At 41.9% G+C, this 21781-nt stretch overlaps 1 protein-coding gene across 1 annotated transcript; it reads right to left on the minus strand.

Moving 5' to 3' along the window:
- Window positions 1-21330, minus strand: carm1 (coactivator-associated arginine methyltransferase 1). The gene is made up of 16 exons (XM_080044101.1): window positions 21171-21330; window positions 16979-17104; window positions 15260-15366; window positions 14796-14900; window positions 14095-14205; window positions 13372-13549; window positions 12868-12958; window positions 11395-11476; window positions 11069-11154; window positions 10886-10975; window positions 10636-10773; window positions 5629-5718; window positions 5410-5522; window positions 4323-4403; window positions 3202-3270; window positions 1-3112 (listed from the first exon to the last, which is right to left on the minus strand). Exons 1-16 carry the CDS (start codon window positions 21310-21312, stop codon window positions 2970-2972), a joined length of 1752 nt encoding a protein of 583 aa, XP_079900227.1. The 5' UTR covers window positions 21313-21330; the 3' UTR covers window positions 1-2969.
- Between the last annotated feature and the right edge of the window lie 451 nt (window positions 21331-21781).

A 21781-nucleotide genomic window follows, 5' to 3' on the forward strand; every position in this document is an offset into this window, starting at 1 on the left:
TTCATGACAAAAAAAAGGGACATAAGGCTATAGCTACCACATGGCAAACATCTGGTTTGTCCACAGTCTATTTAATAAACTAGAAGGAACACATTAAAAGTACTACAACACCAGATTCCAGGATGGTTTTGGAACAATTCCAACACATTTAATTTGCTCTCTTTTTTCAGTTTGTTGTTTTTTTGTGAAAGAAAAAAACAAAAATAAAGACGACAAAAAAAGGTTTATCCTACAAAGAGACATATTTCCCAGCTCTCTTGAAAATAGCTAACTCATAAATTCCAATAGTAGTCCAGTAGTTGTCACTGGAGGCAATGCATACTTGTGTCAGTCTTTGTCTCCTTTACTGATAAAAAGGGGGGGCGAGGGAGTCGGGTGTGTCGGGGGTATGATATGTTGGTCATACATAGTGAACAAAGGGGAGTGGGTGGAATCCCACGCCTTGACATTGAAGTCTGATTGCGACAGTCTATCAGTCTCCAAGGAGGTTGGAAGGAGAGGTTAAAGGGAGGAGGGCGAACAAATGTAAACTAGAACGCTGCCAATCCAGCACAGCTTTTTCTCACATTCTGGCAGCCAGCAGGCCGCCACTTTGGTCATTGGTCCTTACTTGTTTCCTTCTCCGATCCTTTCTTTCTCCTCCATCTGTGCCGCAGCAGTCTGGCTCAACAAAAGACTGATGAGTCGGGTGAGAGAGAACCATCGATGGAAGCAGCAGAAGTGTGTGTTCCAGGTTAAAAGGGATTTGCTTTAATCAAAGATGAAGTTTTTGGAGGACAGTCCCCATTGGTCACCTTCTGTGTTGGGTATCAAGAACACACTGAAATCCGCTATCATCCACGTCCCTACAAGTTTTGGCGTCTCGTCTTATTTGCCTGACCGATAAGTGCGATGAGTACGACTCTGTGCGCCTCAAAACAAGGTGCTTGTCAGATCGTCCAAGAGTGGCTGCATCTAATTTTTTAAAACTTTCTGAAACACATAATTCCGACAAGCACGGTCACGCAAAACAGCAATTTGCCGGATTGTGCAAAGTTGCGAGAGCCGGGGTTGTACTTTTCTTTTTTCACTATCCGTACAAATACAGATAGTGTCATTTTTAGTGTGTTTAAGGGCAACATCAACAACTCTTGAGGAGAGACTGCTATGTGGCCATTCAGCAAAGCTATACACACTGTTCCCTTTATGTGTGATCCTACAACACCTCATACAACTTAGTTGAAGCACACAAGGCCTTAACCCCACTTCAATTGTCAGCTCATTCTTAACTGTAGCAGCTCGAAACTATCCAACACTTAAAAAATATGAAAATATGCCTGATTACCATCTCAGTGCTAAGATTGATGGTAAACACAAAGCTAGCCTAGACAAAATACATCTTCCAACAACTCCTCTTAATAATTAGTTGTGTAAGCAATGCATTGCCTGGCTATTTGTTTATTTTGGACGGTGCTCAAACCTGGCAACCCCACTATGAGGACAGGACTTTAGAGATTCTGCATGCAGACTAAGCCAACAGCTACTGTTAAAAATGGCCTCTGACTTACTGCTTTAACTGTGTTAGTTTTACATTTGAAATTAACAATATATAATGTTAATACAGCTTTAGCGTTTTTGGGAGGCTTATATTTGTCTGGTGATCAGCAAAATGCTCTGTGTGCTAGATGACTAAATAACGGCTTGCTAGCATGTTCACCATAAGAACTTTATAATGTGACCAGTGCTGTCTTTACAGCTTGTTATGCTTTCAGTTGGTCAAAAATATCAATTCATGAAGCTTTAAAAAAGTACAGTATAAATACCACAAATGTTCCTACGCAAGAGCACATAACCACTGGGTTCAGTCAACCAGCGTTTCATTTGAAGTGTGACAACATGCTAGCATTGTCACAATGTAGTTTATGCGAAAATATCACCAGCGAGGAACTGAAACCATCAAATCTACAGCAGACACGAGGATGATTGCGGTGTTCAATGATCTCATGACTCAACATGAGTGGTGACCTGGGTGCCATTCTCCAAACACTTCATCTTTGGATGAATCTTGGTGAAATACATCAGAACCCACTCTTTTAAGTAGAACCACACTATTGGGTAAGGAGAAGAACGTAGAGGGGCAGTTTGTCCAAGTTACAAAAAAAGCATATTTTCCAACATACTCTTCAGGGTGCCTAGGCATCAAGCTTCTGATATGTCTGCTTCAAAGCACAACTATCTGATAAGAGAGACCGAGTGGTAGGTGGGGAAAATGTGTTGTTTTGCGATTTGAAGGAACGGTTTTGTCAGGCGTAAGTCAAGTCTCTCGAGTAGTGCTGAGGGGGGGCCTTGAAGATTGGATCAGATATGAAAAGCTAAGATGGCCTCCCAGTCATGGGTGCCGACAATGATAATAGTGTCTTACTCTACGAAAGAAAAAGCGTCAGTGTCAGCCCGGCATATGGGTGTGGAGAATTGCAGGAACGGACTTATGCTGGTACATGGCTGATTGCTGTTCAGGGAAGGTGTTTTGAAGAAACACTGTAGGGGTCATCATGGGGTCAACAAAATAAAAAATTAAAACAGCAAGGGGAGAGGAGGAGCTTGAGATTCACGTTACAGTGTGAGATACATGTGAGGAGGAGGGTGGACACCCAGGGAGCAGGTAGATGATAACTGCAGTGCATCTCAGCTGTGCATGTGTTACAGGCCCTTAATAATCCAAGAGGGGGGGGGGGGAAGGAGGTTTTCGTCTGTTTGCAAAGACAAAAGCCTGGACGGATACGAGAGTTCGAGCGTTCATATAGTAAGGGACTGAACGGAGTAGAATGAGGAAGTGCAGGCAAAGCACTGCTTTTGGTATATTGGTTTTGGCTGCAGTTGGGTCAGCCGGGGGGGTCTAGACGGAGGGGGCTCCATTGGGTTTGGGGGGGGGGGGATCTCTTTTCATGCAGGGGCGGGGAGGACGAAGAGGGTTTGGCAGGCTCTTCGTCTTAACTGCCGTAATGCATGGTGTTGCTGGGGATGACCATGGGTGAAGCCATGGAGATGGCAGCGCCCCCCATGGTGAACTGGTTGGTGACAGGATAGTAAGTACCGCTGCTGCTGGGGCCTGTAGGCTGGCCCGTAGTGGCTCCTGGAAGCAAGAACAAAAGCAATGCTGAGTTCAATGTTTGAGGTTTTTGTACGTAGAGTTTTTATTTCAAAGCTGGCAGTTGGACATACCCTGGACAATTCCTGTGCTCATTATGGAGCCCATCCTGGAGTGCGTGTGATTTACAATTCCTGTGTTCACTGTAACCAATCAGAGAGGAGAGCATAGTTAATGACGTGTGCAGCACTACAACAGACTTTAGCCTGTTACGTCCTGTCCTATAAAAACACAATATAAATGCCATAAGATTCCCTGAACTCATAGAATCTGTCTGCATCCCCGGGTTAAAGAAGTGCTAGTGTCAGTTTAATTGGACGCTAGGAAAAGTAGTTCAAATGTCTGTTGGAGCGTAGGTGATAACTTGAGTGTATCAGTAGGAGTAGGAGTCGTGAAAGATGATGTCAGTTGGTGTGTGGGCTGAAGTGTAAGCAGTGAAAGCAGTAGGAGCAAATTGTGTCAAAACAGTGGAGGTTACACGAGCCGATGAAGTTTATTTACAGGGTAAAAGACCTGAGACCTTGACAGTGTCATAAGAAGTGAAAGACATGCACGAATTCTATACATCAGCTGACATGAAAGTGGTGAAAACAGTTGAAATGTCAAGAGAAGGTTGACTTTTTATTTTTTACATGGAGAAAAAGGAAAAAAAAAATAGGAAAAAGAGGGCACAATAGACTGTTATTCAGTTATTGTAGAAAAATACGATCCGGATCATGAATACCATCGACTACAGAGTTACGCAGAGGTATTATGAAATCGTTAATTGGTTACACAAGCATGCCATGAACATTAACGTATCTCACACTCAACATTACAGTGATTTAGGCCGAAAATATGATCTCCTGAACCTCACAGGTTTCAAATCCCCTTAAGCACCATATCTCTCTCTCTCTCTCTCTCATGAGCTCACACATCAAGTGACAGCGGTGTCATTTTGTAGCACTCCTACTATCCTAGAGAATAGGTTTTCCGCCCTCTTTAGAAACATTTATATTTATTTATAGTTATATTTTTGCTTTGTCGTTTTCCACCATATCACAGAGTGCTGCAGTTGTCGCTACAGACCAGCACAGGCCTGCACCCTCATGCAGCTCTGCAGACTTCCCCCTGTCGCTCTCCCATGTCTGTCCCCCTGCTATACTAAAGGTCTCTGAGGTGTGGAGAGGCCAGGAGTGAGGAAGGTGATTCGTACCCAGGGGGATGAGGTTGTTGTGGGACACTGCCGGCGGGCCGCTGCCGATGACTGTACTGAGGTCATAAGCTGCAGGCATCCCTGCAGAGATGGGAGGCAGAGCGATAGACGTTTTACTACAGAGAAACACATGCTCATCATATTCAGCTCTCTCGTTTTAGAAACCAGAGCTCTTCTCCGCACGCACACACACACACACACACACACACACACACACACACACACACACACACTCTAGTGACACCACGTGACTTGGTTCAACAGCAACTGCCTTGGGAGAAAGCAACTGTCTTTTACTCACCAGCCCCTTAATGATGGATCATAATATTCTGGTTACATTGATTTTTTTTTTTTTTTTTGACTGTGGAATTAAATTAAATAATCTGTAATGTTGTTCCAAATTTTAAATCAACAGTAGGAACAAAACAAACCCTAATATGTACCCTTTACTAATTTGGTTCAGAGTGAATATTGTGATAAAGGCAACTAGTCTTGCCAAAAGCCTGCCTCCGTACCCTCCCAGCTATCGTACTTGGCATTTCGGTTCAGTTCACCTTCTGTGTTTGTGTGTGTATGCAACGGTTCTAAATGAGGCCCTAAGTGAGTATAATGCATATCAACGTATTAAAGCCCATTCCACAACAGGACCCTAATGTCATGTACCCCCCCCCCCCCCCCCCACACACTTAAGGGCTGAGTTGCTGAGCGTTCATTTCAGCACTGCTAAGCGGGTTAGCGTTCCAGGCTCTATTGGGGGCACGGTGTGCAATAGCTGGTTCGCATGGCAAACACAGTGGGTAATAAAGCAGGACAAAGGAAGCACTGTCAGGGAGTTTGGGGTGCACAGTGTTGGGGGGGTATGTTTGTAGTTCACAAATAACAAATGTTTGAAAATGCACTACTCTGCACTCCTGTTAGATCAACCAATTGGAATTTAACTTGATTTTCCCCAAATTTTTAAGTGTCAAATAGCCTAGCGGTCCCCATCTCTTACATTCCCATGATGTTAGTGAAACCTCCCTAAAGTTGGACAATCTGAAGATGGGTGGCCCTGGTTTCATCTACCAGTGTTTATGCGCGTGTTCACCTGATAAACCCATCCCCTGACCCATGTTGTAGGCCGCCCCCGTGTTCCACATGTTCTCTGATGGGGAGGTGTAGTGTGAGCCAGGAGGGGGGTTTGGGGTGGAGCCTGTGTACCTGCAAATACATACACACACGTTCAACGACAGCGCTCCCCACCTCCTTTTAAGGACGCAATCTAGAGCCAAGTGTTTTACTGTGGGGGACGGGACATCAAACTCACCTGAAAAAGGGGTTCTTCAAGTCCAGGAGATTGCTGGACTTTGATCCTGTCTGGTCCACCTGGGCCACAATACTGATGTCGTAGCTTTGTCTGTTGGGAGGGAGATCTAGTTGGTATGAGTTGACAAATGAATATGAATCTATTATATATTAGGGGAGAGTGGCCTAAGTTGTGCCACTCTTTACTCAAAGTGATTTTAAAGTGAGGCCTTGACAGTTATGTCTCCAACTCAAATATGTACATATATTTCAGGATGTTGTGCATCCCTGGCAATAAAAACTTTGGATCTGGAATAAACTGTTTAAGAAATATAGCTTTCGGAAAAAAAGTTGTCTTGTGGCACAACTTGCCCCGGTGTGGTGTAAGTTGTGCCACAAGAGAGAATACCATGGGGTAAATTGTGCCATTGATATATATCTCATAAACTGTAATGCAAGACAAATCCATAAGACAATTACTTATTTAAGGTTTATTTAAAGTATATAATACCTAGGGGGCAAAACCCCCATTTTTTTTTTTAAACAGACATGGAGCGTTGTAAAAGGTTGTCCACCAGAAATTATATCCAGGACCTTCCAGGATCCCAACCTGGGTGGACAACCTTGTCAACAAGCTGCTGGAAAGCTACAGCGGGCCGATAGAGCAAATCAGAACCACTGTTTAAGTGAATGGGGGTGAATGGGGATGGGCTAATGGGGAATTTTTTAGACTTATAGATATCATTATGAAACTTTGCCAGTTGATTACTGACATTAAAACAAAAACTTTTTGTATTACAGTATTTTCCAAAAAGTTTGAATAAATATGAAAAATCATCAATGTCTTACTAATGATGCGTACATTTGCATATCTGCAAAGCCCCAAAATCTAGATGTTGGACAAAAGCAGAGTCAATTTGTTTTTTAAATTTTGAAAACAAAACAAGTGTCCAACTGCCTGAAGCTTTTTCTAATCACAGTTCAAATTTGATCAATAACCCATAGAAAATGAATTCTTTACACTGTTTTTTCCAAGGGAATGTCTAGCCGTTTCCTAAAATACCAGCTGGAGACTCCAAAAGGACACTTTTGGTCCATGGCACATGAAATGTAACTGTGTAAAAAATGTATTTTCTGTGATTAGGAAAGGCTTCAGGCAGTTGGACACTTGTTTTGTTTTCAAAATTTAAAAACAAATTGACTTTGTTTTCTTCCAACATCTAGATTTTGGGGCTTTGCAGATATGCAAATGTAGCATCATTAGTAAGATATTGATGATTTTTCATATTTATTTAAACATTTTGGAAAATACTGTAATACAAAAAGTTTTTGTTTTAATGTCAGTAATCAACTGGCAAAGTTTCATAATGATATCTATAAGTCTAAAAAATTCCCCATTAGCCCATCCCCATTCACCCCCATTCACTTAAACAGTGGTTCTGATTTGCTCGGCCCGCTGTAGCTTTCCAGCAGCTTGTTGACAAGGTTGTCCACCCAGGTTGTGATCCTGGAAGGTCCTAGATGTCATTTTTGGTGAACAACCTTTTACAACGCTTCATGTCCATAAAATCACTTTGCCCCCTGGGTATAAAGTAAATATTTTACAAAGATTGAAGGTCAATTTTCTTAAACAAGGCCTAGCAGATCTAGGTGGTTTTGCCTGCAAAGCTCACAATGACAAAGTCACCATCATCATCTTTCTGGCCATCTGAACACTCATCAGTGGTGTCGTTAAGTGGAATGGAGATGTCCGTATCTTCTGAGCTACTGTAGACAATCACTTTCTTTTTGGTGACCAGCGCATACAGCCATGCCACAACTCTCAGAAATGTACTTTGCACTAGTTGCTCCGTGCTTGTGACTGCCACCTGACAAATGTGATTCCCCCTCCATTTCTGCCTTTAAATCAAGGCTCAAAACCCATCTGTACACCCTGGTTTTTCCTCCCCATTAACTATCTTACCTCTGCACTACTATCTTTGTTTATACATGTGGATGTATGGGCTTTATGCCTTTTATTTTTCCTTCATTGTTTACCTACTGAATGCACTATGTACAGCACTTTGGACAGTGCAAACTGTCATAAATGTGCTTTAATAGGTACATTTTACTTACTTATAACTCACCTAGGCCCTTTGGCACAAATCACCCCAACCCCAGAATTTTGGATAATAAGCATGATGCAGCAGTTTAGGGCTGACATCGTGCTAACTGTATAGACTCAAAGTGTAGCATACTAAAGCACTAAAACGTGTCAAATGTTTTCAAACTTGTCTATAATTGTTCGGACACAATAATCAAAAAACCTTGATCATGGAAATTTTACTTTGAAAGGCTTTTTTTTGCTTAAATGTGCTTTAATCTTATTCCATGTTTCTCCCTTCTTAACAGGATGAGTCAAATGGATGGCTCTTCTTAAATATGTGGTCACATTTTCAATTTCTTCCACGGTTTTCTAGAAACAAGGGGTGGCACAACTTCCCCACCGGCACAACTTAGGCCACTCTCCCCTACTAGGGGTGGTGAAAAAAAAAGATTCATGTAAAAATCGCGATTCCTATCTCCTGCAATTTTAAAATCGATTCATAAATTGCCAAAAACTATTATTTTTTTCTAAATATTTTTTAATAAAAAAACTAGGGCTGTCAAGCGATTAAAAAAATGTATCTAATTAATTACAGGCTCTGTGATTAATTAATCTAAATTATAGCCTACAGTTTCTCTCTCCCTCTCTCTCTCTCTCTCGTAACTTCTGTCTCCTCCCCTCAACCAGCTTTCTACATTAAATAAAATTAGGAACTTCGCCGAATTTTCTACTTAAAACCACAAAAAAACAAGCAGGCTAAATGAAGACTGTCTATCTCCCACAACAGGCAGCGTTGCACTGCCACAGGTTCGCTTTGCCTACGCCGACTCATTTACCATCGTCCTACTCATAGCCAAAAATATTGACCCACACACACACGAGGAAAAAAGGCAGGCTGCATATGCTAGGAAGAGTGACAGGGGGTGGGGGGATGGCGTCCGTTTATGGGGGAGACGAGGCAGCTAGCAAACAAAAGTGAGACGGAAGATTGAGAGGTACTGAGAGTTTTGAACCTACATTGTTAATTAGGCACCCACTAAATCAATAATGCACAGACACTGCGGAGAATAACATAAAATAACTTCCTACCTTCATGCTTATTTGACCGAAGCTTCCCATAAAACGTCCATAGAACCCTCTCTATGCTTCTTTCTTTACTCTTTAATCCCGTGCGGGCCGTGTCCGCAAACTACAGGTACAGCTGCGCTATCATCTCACCCCTTTTGCACTGGGTCAAAGGGCAGGGTTTTTCCTGCATTCAAAAAATGTTGGCGCCCGCCAAAGGAATTTTAGCGCCCGCCAAAGGAAAATCCTCAGCGCCAAAGTGTTTTTTTTTTATTTATATATAGATAAATAAATAAAAATCTACTTAAAACGGCTCCAAATGTGTTTCCATTTCCGCGCCATTCCAGTCATATTACTTGCAATCTCAGTTGTAAAAAAATAAATCAGGTCGGGGATAATCGTTATTAAACTATCATTGTTCCGCTCGCCGGGGCATGCAGGCTTATAAATGCAGCAAACCCTTTCAGCCGTGAGCTCCGCTCGGCCCCTCCCTCACCTGATAGTTTCGCTAACGGCTAGTCCAGAGAGTAGCTACGAGGGAGATGTTGCGCATTGCCGGGTGTTTTGAAAAACTTCTAGATGACGAGAATAAAAGGTAAAACTAATTGTGTTGTCTGAAAACACTTCAGACTCACAACAAACTAAATAATGTGCAAGATTTGTCACGCGCGGACACGCGAGTAACATGACATACGCGACCGAGAGACAGAGAGAGAGAGAAAGAAAAGTGATATACGACCCGATCTGCACCTTTAAACATCCCGACCAATTTGTTTATTCACTTTAAGTCGAGTCATAGTGGTCTATGACCAAGCAATCAATGAATAAAATCACAGGAAGTTTAAAGCTCCTTAACTCCTGCCACCACAACTGTCAACACTACAATGCAACTGCCTATCCAGCCAGCTCCATGACATAAATAAATCATGCCCTTACATTTAATGCTAGCAAAAGACGTGCCCTATCAACACCATTTACAACTGGTTATTTTTATTTTGACATATTTTTATTAAATTATTAAAAATATGTTTCACTTATTTAGCCTATTTCTATTCTCCCTGTTTTCAGTTCAATTAGGCCTTTGTTTAAAGTCCAAAGTCATGGTGTTTTTAGAAAAAAACCTTGTTAAAAGTCAAATAAATGCATAATGTTCTTAAATCAATGATTAACTGTCTTTAATAATCGTGATAACACAATGTGATTACTCAAAATAATCATGATTATGATTTTTTCATAATTGAGCAGCCCTACCTTCTTCCATGGTTTAGATCAATTAGAAACAATTAAAGTATTAAACAGTTAGGCCTAGTCATTATTAGTATTTTGACTTCATATCTACAGGTTGTTTATTGTGATTTCATAAGCGTCAGTGAGCTCCATGGTAACGCAGTGATTGACAGGCTGACTGAAATGCTCTTGAGCTGGACAGAAACTCCCCTCTCCCAACCCAACACCCCTCTTAAAATACACAAACCGTTTGCCTTTACTGTCGCGACCCCAAAAAAAGTCGGTCGCGTACTGACCCCCCAAAGGCCCATTCTGAGCCAGGAAAAACCCTGAAAGGGCACTATAAAAGTGCAATTAATCTGCGTTAATTTTTTTTAATCGCGTTAATTTTTCTGTGATTAATTAATCGAAAAATTAACGTGTTAATTTGACAGCCCTAAAAAAATATATATATATTTTGCTGCCACTGGTAATGTTGACTTGCCTTAAAATCACATGCATCGCAAGCTTCAAATTAAAATAGACTTAAATGAATGAATAGATGAGTACTTTTTTTTGTTTTGTTATTCTTTGGGCATTCTTGCCTTCATTAGATGTTCAGAATGAGCACAATATGAAGAGATGAACCATGACATAGAAGGAGCATCGTACCTCTTGTTGGCCACCAGCACTGCAGTGCCGGACAGCGTGTCCCCAGCCTTGGTGAAGAGAGGAGACTGCAGCAGACAGCGCACCTGGTACCAGTGGGTGAGAGGCTCTGTGGGTGCAGTGGACAGCCATACTGTCACCCTAAAGAGAGTGTGCAAGAGGAGCAATGGTGTCAGGCCAATACCAACTAAAGGGCAATTCTCCAGTTATAACACACTCCAAACAAAAGTTATCACGTCTATGGGTGACTTACATTGATCCTACAAACGCCACGTCAAACCAGAAAGCCAGGCCGTGCACCAGGCCTGAGTGCATCATGTGGAACTTAAAGGGAATCTCTATCCTGCAACCCAGAAGAAAAGAGCAGAGACATTTGAATTACATTGGTGTATGACAATGACCCATGCATTCAATATGTCCATTGACAAACACACACCTATAGAGATCATCTTCCTTGGCCTCCAGAAAGTTGACTGTGTGTTTGACCGACTTGGCCATCAGAATACGGATATCAAATGTGTCCTGTGAAGGGAGATGGGAGCTCATCAAACAAGACAAAAGCACAACAACTCCAGTCTCACATAACACCAAATACAACCAAGGGAGACTGAATGACTGTCATACATGCCAAAGCATCCTAGGGAAAGACATTGAACGCTGCTCTTGGACTTAGCATGCAACACCACGCTCAGATTTGCTAGTCCATTTTCTGTGTTATCACATTTGAATAATCTGTGTGTGTCTGTTCAGTGCATAACATACCACAATTGGCTGGCGGAAGTACTCGTCCACTGCTGCCCCCCGCAGGGCAGACAGGTCTACGCCGTGGAAGGAAGGCTGGTACCTGTGGGGTCAAGAAGGAAAGTCAATGATGAGCGGTTTTCATTGGTTCCACTTTGAAAGCGATCAAAGTGTGAAAAGGAAAAACTTTATTCCCAAACATTTCTTGCTGGAATGTAAACGAAAGAAAACAGTTCTACAGTAGCAACTCTGTGAAGCTTTTTCTACGCAAAACACACACATATCCTCTTAACCCATTGATGACGGCTGCTGCGCGATGCCACATTGGCTCTCCTGCCTGATGCTGCGTCGCGCAGTATTATTACTTTATCTAATTTTCATGGCATTCCCAGCATAGAATGCACTGTCATTGGTTCAAATACACATGAGGTGGGTTTTGCTGATTTTTTGAAGACCACGTGACCACCCAAAAGTTGTGTGGTTTGCCGAAAATCATGTCAATCAAAAAATAAATAAATAAAAAAAAATAAAAAAAATACGCCAGCTATGTCGGCGACAGAATGGTTAGTGGCGTTTGGTGCACAGAATCAAGGTCTACTATAGACTACTGACGAAAATCACACAACACATTGCATCTATTCATTAACAATATTTACTAATTTTCTAATTCATCTAATTTTGACGATTTTTAGAAATATTTGTTGGTTTGTAAGCGCTAAGGGAGCATGTTTAAATAAAACCTGTGAACCTTAACTTTTAAATGTATTTTATTTCATGTTTCTATGTGCTACACAGGCTTAGATATTAAGGTTTTGGTAGACTTGACAATTCGTACTATTTTTTCAGAAAACCCTCAGGCATTAAGGACATGCATCCTAGATTGCCATAGTCATCAATGGGTTAAGTTAAAAAAGATTATATTCTTTTTAAATAAAACTTAGTGAAGGCAATGGCACCAATTTGGCAGCCAAAGACGAGTATATAAAAAGGACTATAAGACTCTATACAAGTCTAGAAAGAGCAGGTTTAAAATGTTTACTTTGCAGTTGCCGTGTCAACATGAAGTGGCTCTAAGATGACAAATGAAGTATTTGTGTGTCCTTCAGTGGCGCCACCAACCCCACAACATAACAAGTAACCATTGCAATAATATCAGTTTACCTATGAGACAATGCTGAGTCATCACCATTCAAAACTGATAGGTTTTTGCACGGAATGGTGACTGTGGATTATCACATGTGAATCAGGAAGGGATCTTTGATGAACTGCAGGAATAACAACAGCAAAAACCTGTTCAAATGTTCACCTGTTCACGATGGTTTTAAGAAAGACACAAAAACCCGACCCTATCATTTAAGAGTGTAGATTACAGGAGAGGTTGAAGTGCAATGTAGATGGGATTTATAGGATGCCTGCCATTGCAGGGAACTATGAAATAAATAATGTGGGCCCCTGTAATCCTAACCCTCCTTCATGGTCTCTTTCCCTCCTCACCAGAAATTGGCCTTGGTGAACTGTTCCATGTAGAGCTGCTCATCTGTGAAGGGGGCCAGGTGGACGTCACCAAGGGTTGGGAACATTTTACCTGAAACACACATAGAAGGCCGAAAAGAAAAAAATCAATAACAAAGTATATATATTTTAGTTAAATTACTTTTATTGTCAATTTACACAAGGTGCATCAAAATTCGTTCTTCGCATATCGTGCCCTCTCAAGTTAACACACTTCGAAGGGGGTCAGACTTTACAGCACCCCTGGAGCAGTTTTGGGTTGCAAGTGCCTTGCTCAAGGACACAATGGTAGAGATGGTGGGCACCGTAGATGTAATACCGGCCTCCACTTAGTTTGTATATATATACACATTTGTGTATATTTGCACTCATGAGGCCTTGTCATGTTACCAATCATACAATACTTGAGACTAACAGTAGCCAGCTGGCAGAGGTCTTTCACCCTGCATTTTACCAGTGATCATAGTGTCCCACACAGCTCCTCACCGTTGGGCTTGAGGAACTTCTTGGCATGCAGGTAGCTCTCCAGCATGCGCTCATTGAACAGCATGTAGCCCATGGGCTCCGAGATGATGATGTCCACCTGCTCGGGCAACGTCACTTCCTCCACCTTCCCCGGTATGACCACCACGCGCTCACCCAGCCGGTTACTGTTCACCAGCACCTGTGAAGACAGAGCACACTTAATGACCAGGGCCATTCAAAACGATAGAGAGAGGGAACCTACAGTATGATAGCACTAGGGCTGTAACGATAAACCAACTCGCGAATCCATTTGTATCACGATTTTTTGACCCATTTGATTTGATACATGCGATTGTTTTAAATTTGAAAAGCATTTTATTCAAATAACATTTACAATAACATTTAACTCAATGTAACATTTAATAACAGATAACCTGAACGGATTTGAACACAGAGAACAATATAAGCAAAATAAATAAGTAACCAAAGATATAACATTTTATCTCTTCTCTGTAACAAAATAATACTGTTGAAATATAAAAAAGAATTGAACTGTGCTGTAAACCAAAAATCAAGTTTGAAAAAAAAAATAAAGCTTAACAGCTTCCTTCACCAAACATGATTGGTTGATTTAAGACGAGGAGTATAAAAACGTGGATCGTGGTTTCTGTGTATCGCCATTTCGGTTTCGATGCGCATATTGTCAATGCCCTAATTAGCCCAGATCTGTGTCAGTGTGCTGACCTCTGCGTGCTGTGCCATGGTGCTGGCCTCCACAGCGTACACCTTCCTGGCTCCAGCCTGGGCCGCAAAGAAAGAGAGGATCCCCGAGCCACAGCCCACATCCAGCACCACCTGGATACAAAGGAGAAGAGGACACCTGACGTCACCATCAGAAACAACTACTACTGGGATGTTTCCAGTTGAATTCTCAGCCAATGGGAGATGGACTTTGGATGGATGATGTAGAAGGAAATTTAAAAAAAATTCCATCAATCATTTATGAAATGGGTCTTTTGGTAACCATGCCCCCCCTTACCTAATAGCTGACTAAGCAACATTACTAACTAACTGATGTGTTTGGCGAACATATCATTGACTAGCTTCCATGCAGTGAGGAAATACTCTGAGGTGAGGGTTATAAAGGGGATTTAACATAACCTGTAACCCCACAAAGAAATCCGTAGTTTGAAAGGGATCGATCAGTTACTACTGTTGGTGGTAAGGTAGTTAGCAGGACATTTGGACAATAGGGGCCAAGGAGGGGTTTAGCGAAAAAGGCAATTGTACTAATAAGCATTCTGCAAGTTTAAGCGTATCTTTAGCGTCGGTTATGTTGCTCATTCAACTACTACAAACTACCCTGAGTCCAATTCTACCTGGAAGTTGAATTCAATGAAACTAAAATGAAAATTAACTAAATCTATACTGTAGTTCAGGTTAACCTTATCCTTGAAGTCGATGTGGTTCTGGAGAATAGCCCGCTGGTAAGTCCCTGTCCGAACGTAGTCCTGCATCATGTTCTGTTGCTGGGAGAGGTAGCCATAAAACTGCAAAGACAAGCAAGAGGAATATTAAGGAGGAGGACCACAACAGATAGCCTGAAAAGAAACAAAAAAAATGTATTTGTTCCATAACTAAGAATCTCATTAGCTATCTAGTCTGTGAAATGTTGTTGTGTCTGGTTGTTTATTTTAGTTGGATACTTTTGATGATCCATTGAGCTGAATTTCCGCTACTATTTCAAATATACAGTTGTAAACAGTGAAGAACAAAGACAGCATGGTGGTCATTTTAAAGCAAGCTGTGGAGTCAGAAAATAAAGCACTATGATAGACTGAAGTCTATACCTCACATACGTCATTGCTGTGTATGTGTGTGTGTGTGTGTGTGTGTGTTTCCCTCTCACCTGGAAGTACTGTACAGCAGAGGATTCCTCTGTTCTGTCACTGAAGACTGAGCGCTCGTTGCTGTGCCCACGGCTGTTCTTCAGGACGTTATAAAAGGACTGAAAGTCTGAAGCAGAAACAGAAAACGCAGAAAAATGAAGTCACAGGACAAACCTTACACTGGACCCTAGATTACACAAAAGACAACACATAATGATATCTACATACATACAGCCAGAAAGTAGAAAGGCAGGTGTGGTGGAAATAGAGTTTGAAGAGCAGACACTTTTAAAGGTTGGGGTCACATAGAAAGGAACGAAAACACCCATGAATGGACATGTGTTTGACTTGTTGTTGCACAGATGATAAGCCTATGTCTATTTGTAGATATTAACTTCTCCTTCTAGTTTTAGATGTTGATGGAATCAGAAAAGGCCCTCTCGGCCACCACCTGATTCCACTTCACAGGTATGTTAAATAATGTATGAGCCTCGTATGTGGAAAGACTGCTTAGCGCTAGTATTCAAGCAATGTAGGGGTTAGATCCATGCCTTGAAGTTTACATTTTCAAACCATATATTCACTTGAACAATACATGAGAAAGGGATTTTAGGACTAAGTGAATCTTAGCTTACATTAGCCAAAAAACAACAACAACGATAACGTCTAGTGAGTGGGCAAATACAACATAATGGATGAAAAGTGGTGAACAGTTGTTGTTTTCTTTACCTGCAAACCCCACATGCTAATGCAGTTAATGAATAATGTGCTCTCAGACAGGGGAAGTAACACTGACCTGCTACTGTAGGTAGCAAGATACTTAGCTAGACGTGCTTATGTCGGAGCACATAAACACACAGTTTTAATCTGATCCTCACATAAACCATCTGCTCTTTGTGGTCTGGTAAATTTGTGAGCAGGGAGAGACACAACACACACAATGTCTCTTTTATTACACACCTAGACTGATCTAAAGCCTGAAGGTTCTAGTTGTAGGTGCTGTGCTTTGGTGGGACAGACACGGTGTAGTGGAGGGATTAAGCAAAAGATTAAATGATTTCCTGGGATAAAAGGGTGTGGGTGTGTTTTAGCGTGGGGTGAGGCTCATTACACCTGCTCCACACTTCATGGAAAGTGAACCAAATGAGTGGGAAGCCCAGGCTCGCAACTCATATCTCACACTCACACACACACACACACACACACACACACACACACACACACACACACACACACACACACACACACACACACACACACACACACACACACACACACACACACACACACACACACACACACACACACACACACACACACACACACACACACACACACACACACACTGGGAAAGGTATAAGCTACTTAAAAAAGGTGCTCTGAGTTTTGAATACTTTTAAATATACAGTCTAATTTTTCCTCTGATGATGCACACGAGATCAGTGCAAAGAATGCTATTTTTATATTGTTTTTCATGGGTACGCTCAGCCAGGAACTACAGCTGGCCTAGTAGAAACACTCCCGCTTTTGTCCAAAGGGGGTACAAGAATTACCACAAACCGAACGTTCCTCGGTGCACCTTTAAGATTGTAGGCTCTTGTGTGACTAGTCTAAATAACTTCATGGGCACATACTGTATATTTTAATTTTTATTTAATGAAACTACTTTATAGCTAGTTAGGCATATTTTTGGAGGAGCAAGGGTGTGTGTGTGTGTGTGTGTGTGTGTGTGTGTGTACCTGCAGGTGAGGAGAACTGCAGCAGGACACTGTTGCAGCCCAGTGTGATGATGAACGACTGCTTCCCCACGCGGCTGCACTCTGTCTCCCTGGAAACCGAACACTTGAACACACTCGAATCCTCTCCTGAAGAGAAAAGGATGGCAAGAGTTAAGAAAACATACATAGCACATTTGAAAAAAAAAAAAATATATGTTATGCTTCTTATTGTCAACAAATCCCATTAAACCGTCCAAAACCAAGTCTGAACTGAGTAGGGAATACATTTGACTTTCCTATTCAGCTCCATGACCACTTCTGAAGATATGAAGCTTTGAAAACAGCTCCCAAATATAGCTTCATAAATTATTTTTAAAGTTGAGTCATTTCGCATCACAGAGAGATGATCATTGTAGTTTTTGGCAGATGTTACTAAATTAGGAAAATGTGAAGAGGATCTATCTTGCACACAGGCTTTGTGCGCGTGTGTGTGTGTGTGTGTGTGTGTGTGTGTGTGTGTGTGTAATGATCCCACTATTTATAATGAAACCACAGGTTCCCTCACTTTCTGATCTAACTGGGAGGAAAGGCGAAATAAAAACAAACAGTTGTGCTGCGGGCAGCTCAAGTAAATACTCATTGTGCAGATTGAGCTAATCCAGCAACTGTAAAATGGGATTTACACTTCAGATTTAGGCAAGTGCAATCCTGTTGGTAAAGAGCCAGCCATGCACCTCAGTCCTCCCATCGATCCCACTAACACTGCTGACCACGTGGCAAGATGTGTGATAACATGTATACACAAACACAGAGGATCCAGTGCTGCAGGTGAGTTATTCTGGGTACAGGAGGCTAATGGTGTTTGTTTCCCAGACACAGGATTAATCTCGTCAAACACGGGGCACAAATGAGGTGGCAAAACATTTCCCCTCATCACACTGACACTGTTAAATAGAATCCTGAAGAAATATCAGAGTATTAAAACATTGGCAGTTCAAGTTGGGAGCATTTCGAAAAGTGCAAAGGTTTTTTGAAACCGTTCATATAAAATAAGTACCGGTAGGCTAAAGCCGAAACAATACAATTCCCCAGGGATGTAGCATTGCACTCCCATAACGTTCTATGTAAATGATTTAAACCAAAGCAGCAGAGGCCGAGACATCCTGGCTTTTATCCCCCAACTGTGGGTAGAGCTTCATAAATACTGGATCCTCCTACATGTCCTTTAATACTAAACATTGATACATTCACATTAGAGCCGTCCGACCTTCGGCTTCCTGTAACAGATCCATAGTCCAAAGACCAATCAAGAGACAGACCTGATGTGATAGTTAGCGTGCATTTCCCTGGGATTAGACAAAGCTCCTCCAGAGCCAATGAGGCTATTATGTGCTGCCAGTGCTTTCTCACGCAAACTACAACTGGGCCGCGACACGTCCGTTCGCTTGTGTTAAATCGGTGGACTTTCCCTTTAGATGACAACACAGGATATCTGCTCTTCTGCTAAACCCAGATCAAAACACCAGCCTACTTTATATCATAAGTCATAGTCCTACAGCTTTGGCCAGCACACACACAGGCAGCTGACATTTGTCTCTCTCTCAGTTGAGCAATGCAGTGAGAGTAACGAGAGGCTCCTGTCCTGGCAATATTTTGAACCTTGCGTAAATTAGTTTGTGCAGCTGTCACGTTCCATCAGGATCAACTCATTTCTTCACTATGGCATGTCCTCGCTATTGCTGTCGCGCAGATAAGACAGACGCTGTGATTGCCTCTGCCGCTCCACATAATAATCAGTATACTCCATGATGGACCCGGCCTGCTGCTGTCAGCTTAACTTAAGTCTTGTGTGTAAATGAAATAAATTTGATTTTTTAAACCAAGGCACCCGTGGCCGTGCACAATGTTTTTGTTGTCACTGTACTCCACGTCCACTTACAAAACAAGCATACGCAATCAGATGAATGTGACAAAAAGGATGTATGTTATGAAAATATATTTTAACGACATGGTATTATTATTATTATCATGTTTATTAAATAAATAAGTTTGATGTATAACACGAGTCACATACAGGCCTGCGAGGAAAAATTAGTGTAGATACAGGCGATGTGATGATAAGTAATACACTTCATTAAAAAGTACATAGAGGGGGTTCAAATTGCAAATGATTGGCTCATATCTGTTATATTGAAGGATGAGATTAACTCAATTTTCTTGCTGTAATATGTTATTATAAGCACTGGCACTATCATGTCTACGAGCAAAGCATACATTTCCAGTATGGGGATGTCTGCAAAATGTTACATTACATGTAAAAGTTGTTAAAAGTTCAATCTCATTTTATTATTTATTTTCATGCAGTTAAACCTAACCCAAAAAAAAAAAATTCTAATAAAAATATGAACAGAATTCATCTCGCTGCACCCTCGGCCCATCCTTAAAGCACCATGGATAATATAAGGCACAAGCAACTATACTTGGTTCAGCTTAACATAATGACCTGCACCAATTAACATCATGTTCAGGCAATATCCACACTGCCCTCCTTCTACCTCAAAACGTGACTTAACCTCTGCATTAAAAAAAGAAAAAAGAATTAGTCATAGGGAATGGACTGCTACCATCTTTCTGCCCATGCTTGGGAAGCCCTCAGACAAAAGCTGAAAATGTGGTGATGGTCACTGACCATCAAGAAGTTTATTATTTATTTTATCATATGCACACATATGTTGTACAACTCCAAATACCCGTTAATAGCCTTTAGAGTACACTATCAGTTTAATGCAAACAATCCATTGAGTGAGTGCTCTTCTAATCTAAAAGAAACAATAGATGTTGTCTAAGCAGGGACCACAAGGCATCAAAAGAGACAGGTGACTGGCTGGATACATTAACTGGCATATGGCACTCATGAGAGTCTGATATACTATTATTGATATCCAATGCTATTCAATCAAAAACCATTGAGCCACCAACATATGCCGCTTCAGAGGCAGTCAGTCCATCTTCAAATCGATGTCGTTTTCAGTGGCATACAATAGTACATTTTCAGAAAACATTGTAAGGATTTTAACATACACTCTTTGCAATTAATACATTCATCTTTGTAGCCGATTAACTTCTCTTTTAATGCATTGTGTTTCCCTTCATCCAATCACGTTCATTAAAATTATATTGAAATAGCCCAATTCCCTCAGGAATAGATTTAACTTTTTATTTCAATGTGTGCTGCACGATGAGCTGTGTTGCTGCTGAGCGGTCCACAATGGATTCCCGTGTGCCGTTTAACTTTCGGCGTCGCGGCGGATGAGGCCTGCGCGGCGGCTACTTTTCCGCGGGACATCCCATTGAAGAAGAGAAAGCTGCGGAGCGGCTCTGATGCTGCCTCCACGCAGGAGGGAAGTAGGCGGTGGGGAACCCGGCTATTGTTCCAATGAGAACAAAGCTGAATGCATAAGTAATGAGGGCCTGCTCTAACCACGCCACTCAACAAGAGCCGAGGCCGCTTTCCCCAAAAAATAAATAATAGCGAGGAAAGTTGAAGTGTTTACTGTTCTATAAAGGGAACGGGCTAAAACCCGCGCTGTAGCAACGGCAGCCGCCAGCACCGCTGTGCCCTCTACTCTCGGCTGCTAAACAAACCACACATGCTAATTCACAAGCTAAAACTGACATATGACATTACCCGAGCCTCTTGGGGACAAACCGGAAAACATTTACAGAACCACTGAGCATAAGTATGTGGCAAAAGTAACGCTGGTGAAAACATCAAGGGCAAAATACTTTTAACGTTGGATGAGAGCGGGACGCACGTTAGCGCATCAGTGCTGGGACCGGGCTAGTGGCATTGTTTAAATGGCATTAAACTACATGCTAACGTTACTTAGCTTAGTAATGAGACTAACTACGCTACGACACAACTGTTCATTTGCGCCGTGGTCTCAAACTCGGTGAGCTTGTATGGAAACTGATCATTCTGGGTTAATATGTGAGCCTTTAGCACCACCGGACGACGATAAAAGGTGGGCTTTTGGAGGGCTCTCCTCGTGAGAAGCAGGGGGAGGCGACGTGGTCTCTCAAGATGCGTTAGCTTCTTAGCGGCTAACGCTACGTATGGCCAGGTTCGCTTTATAAGCATTAGCACTGCATAGCATTAGCAGTTAAGAAAGGCCGAGCCCCCGAGGAGCAGCTGCAGATAAGGTCAACTCACCATTGGAGAGATTGATGAGAGCAGCATCTTGCGTGCTTTTGACTTCTAGCCGCAGTGGCTGCTGCTCTGAGTGTCGCTGTATGTCTCCATTCGCATCTCCGATGGACAGGAGCCGCACGCCTGGGAACACCGAGACCGCCATCTTCGATCTGGAAGTAGAGACCGGTCGGTGGCGCTCACATCCAACCACGCACTGCTCTCTACTGGAGGAGGCAGAGCAGGCAACAACACGATAGGCCGGTTCAACAGCACCACCCGGCGGGTTAAGCGGGAATGGCGTAAACACAGACGGCTACGTCAAGACGCAACACGATCCGGCAGCTCATGACTTGTTTTTCTCCAACACAAATTCAATCTCAATGTAAAAGTAATCTCAAACTTCGACAATTAACAAATTAATTAAACCCCTTACAGTAATAACATATGCTTACAATATGTAGGCTATAATGACTGCCCAACATTTAAATAGGCTGATAAAAACGGCAAGAAGGAATCCAGGGATAGGCCTAATAAAGAAGGCCAAACTAATTGTTGCAAAATAGGCATAATTCAATGTGTTAAAATGAACATGCTACAGATGCAATAATTTGTTTTTGTGATTATGACAGTAT

This window comes from Ammodytes marinus (assembly GCF_949987685.1).
Source record: "Ammodytes marinus genome assembly, chromosome: 16".
Classification (NCBI taxonomy): domain Eukaryota; kingdom Metazoa; phylum Chordata; class Actinopteri; order Uranoscopiformes; family Ammodytidae; genus Ammodytes; species Ammodytes marinus.

What these genes read in the sequence shown, in the direction of transcription:
- carm1 (XM_080044101.1), bottom strand. Translation starts at nt 21,312, where the DNA reads ATGGCGGTCTCGGTGTTCCCAGGCGTGCGGCTCCTGTCCATCGGAGAT. An exon ending in TCTCATCAATCTCTCCAATG is followed by an intron (nt 17,105 to 21,170) that starts GTGAGTTGACCT and finishes TTTTCTCTTCAG; the next exon opens with GAGAGGATTCGAGTGTGTTC. An exon ending in ACATCGACTTCAAGGATAAG is followed by an intron (nt 14,206 to 14,795) that starts GTTAACCTGAAC and finishes CTTTGTATCCAG; the next exon opens with GTGGTGCTGGATGTGGGCTG.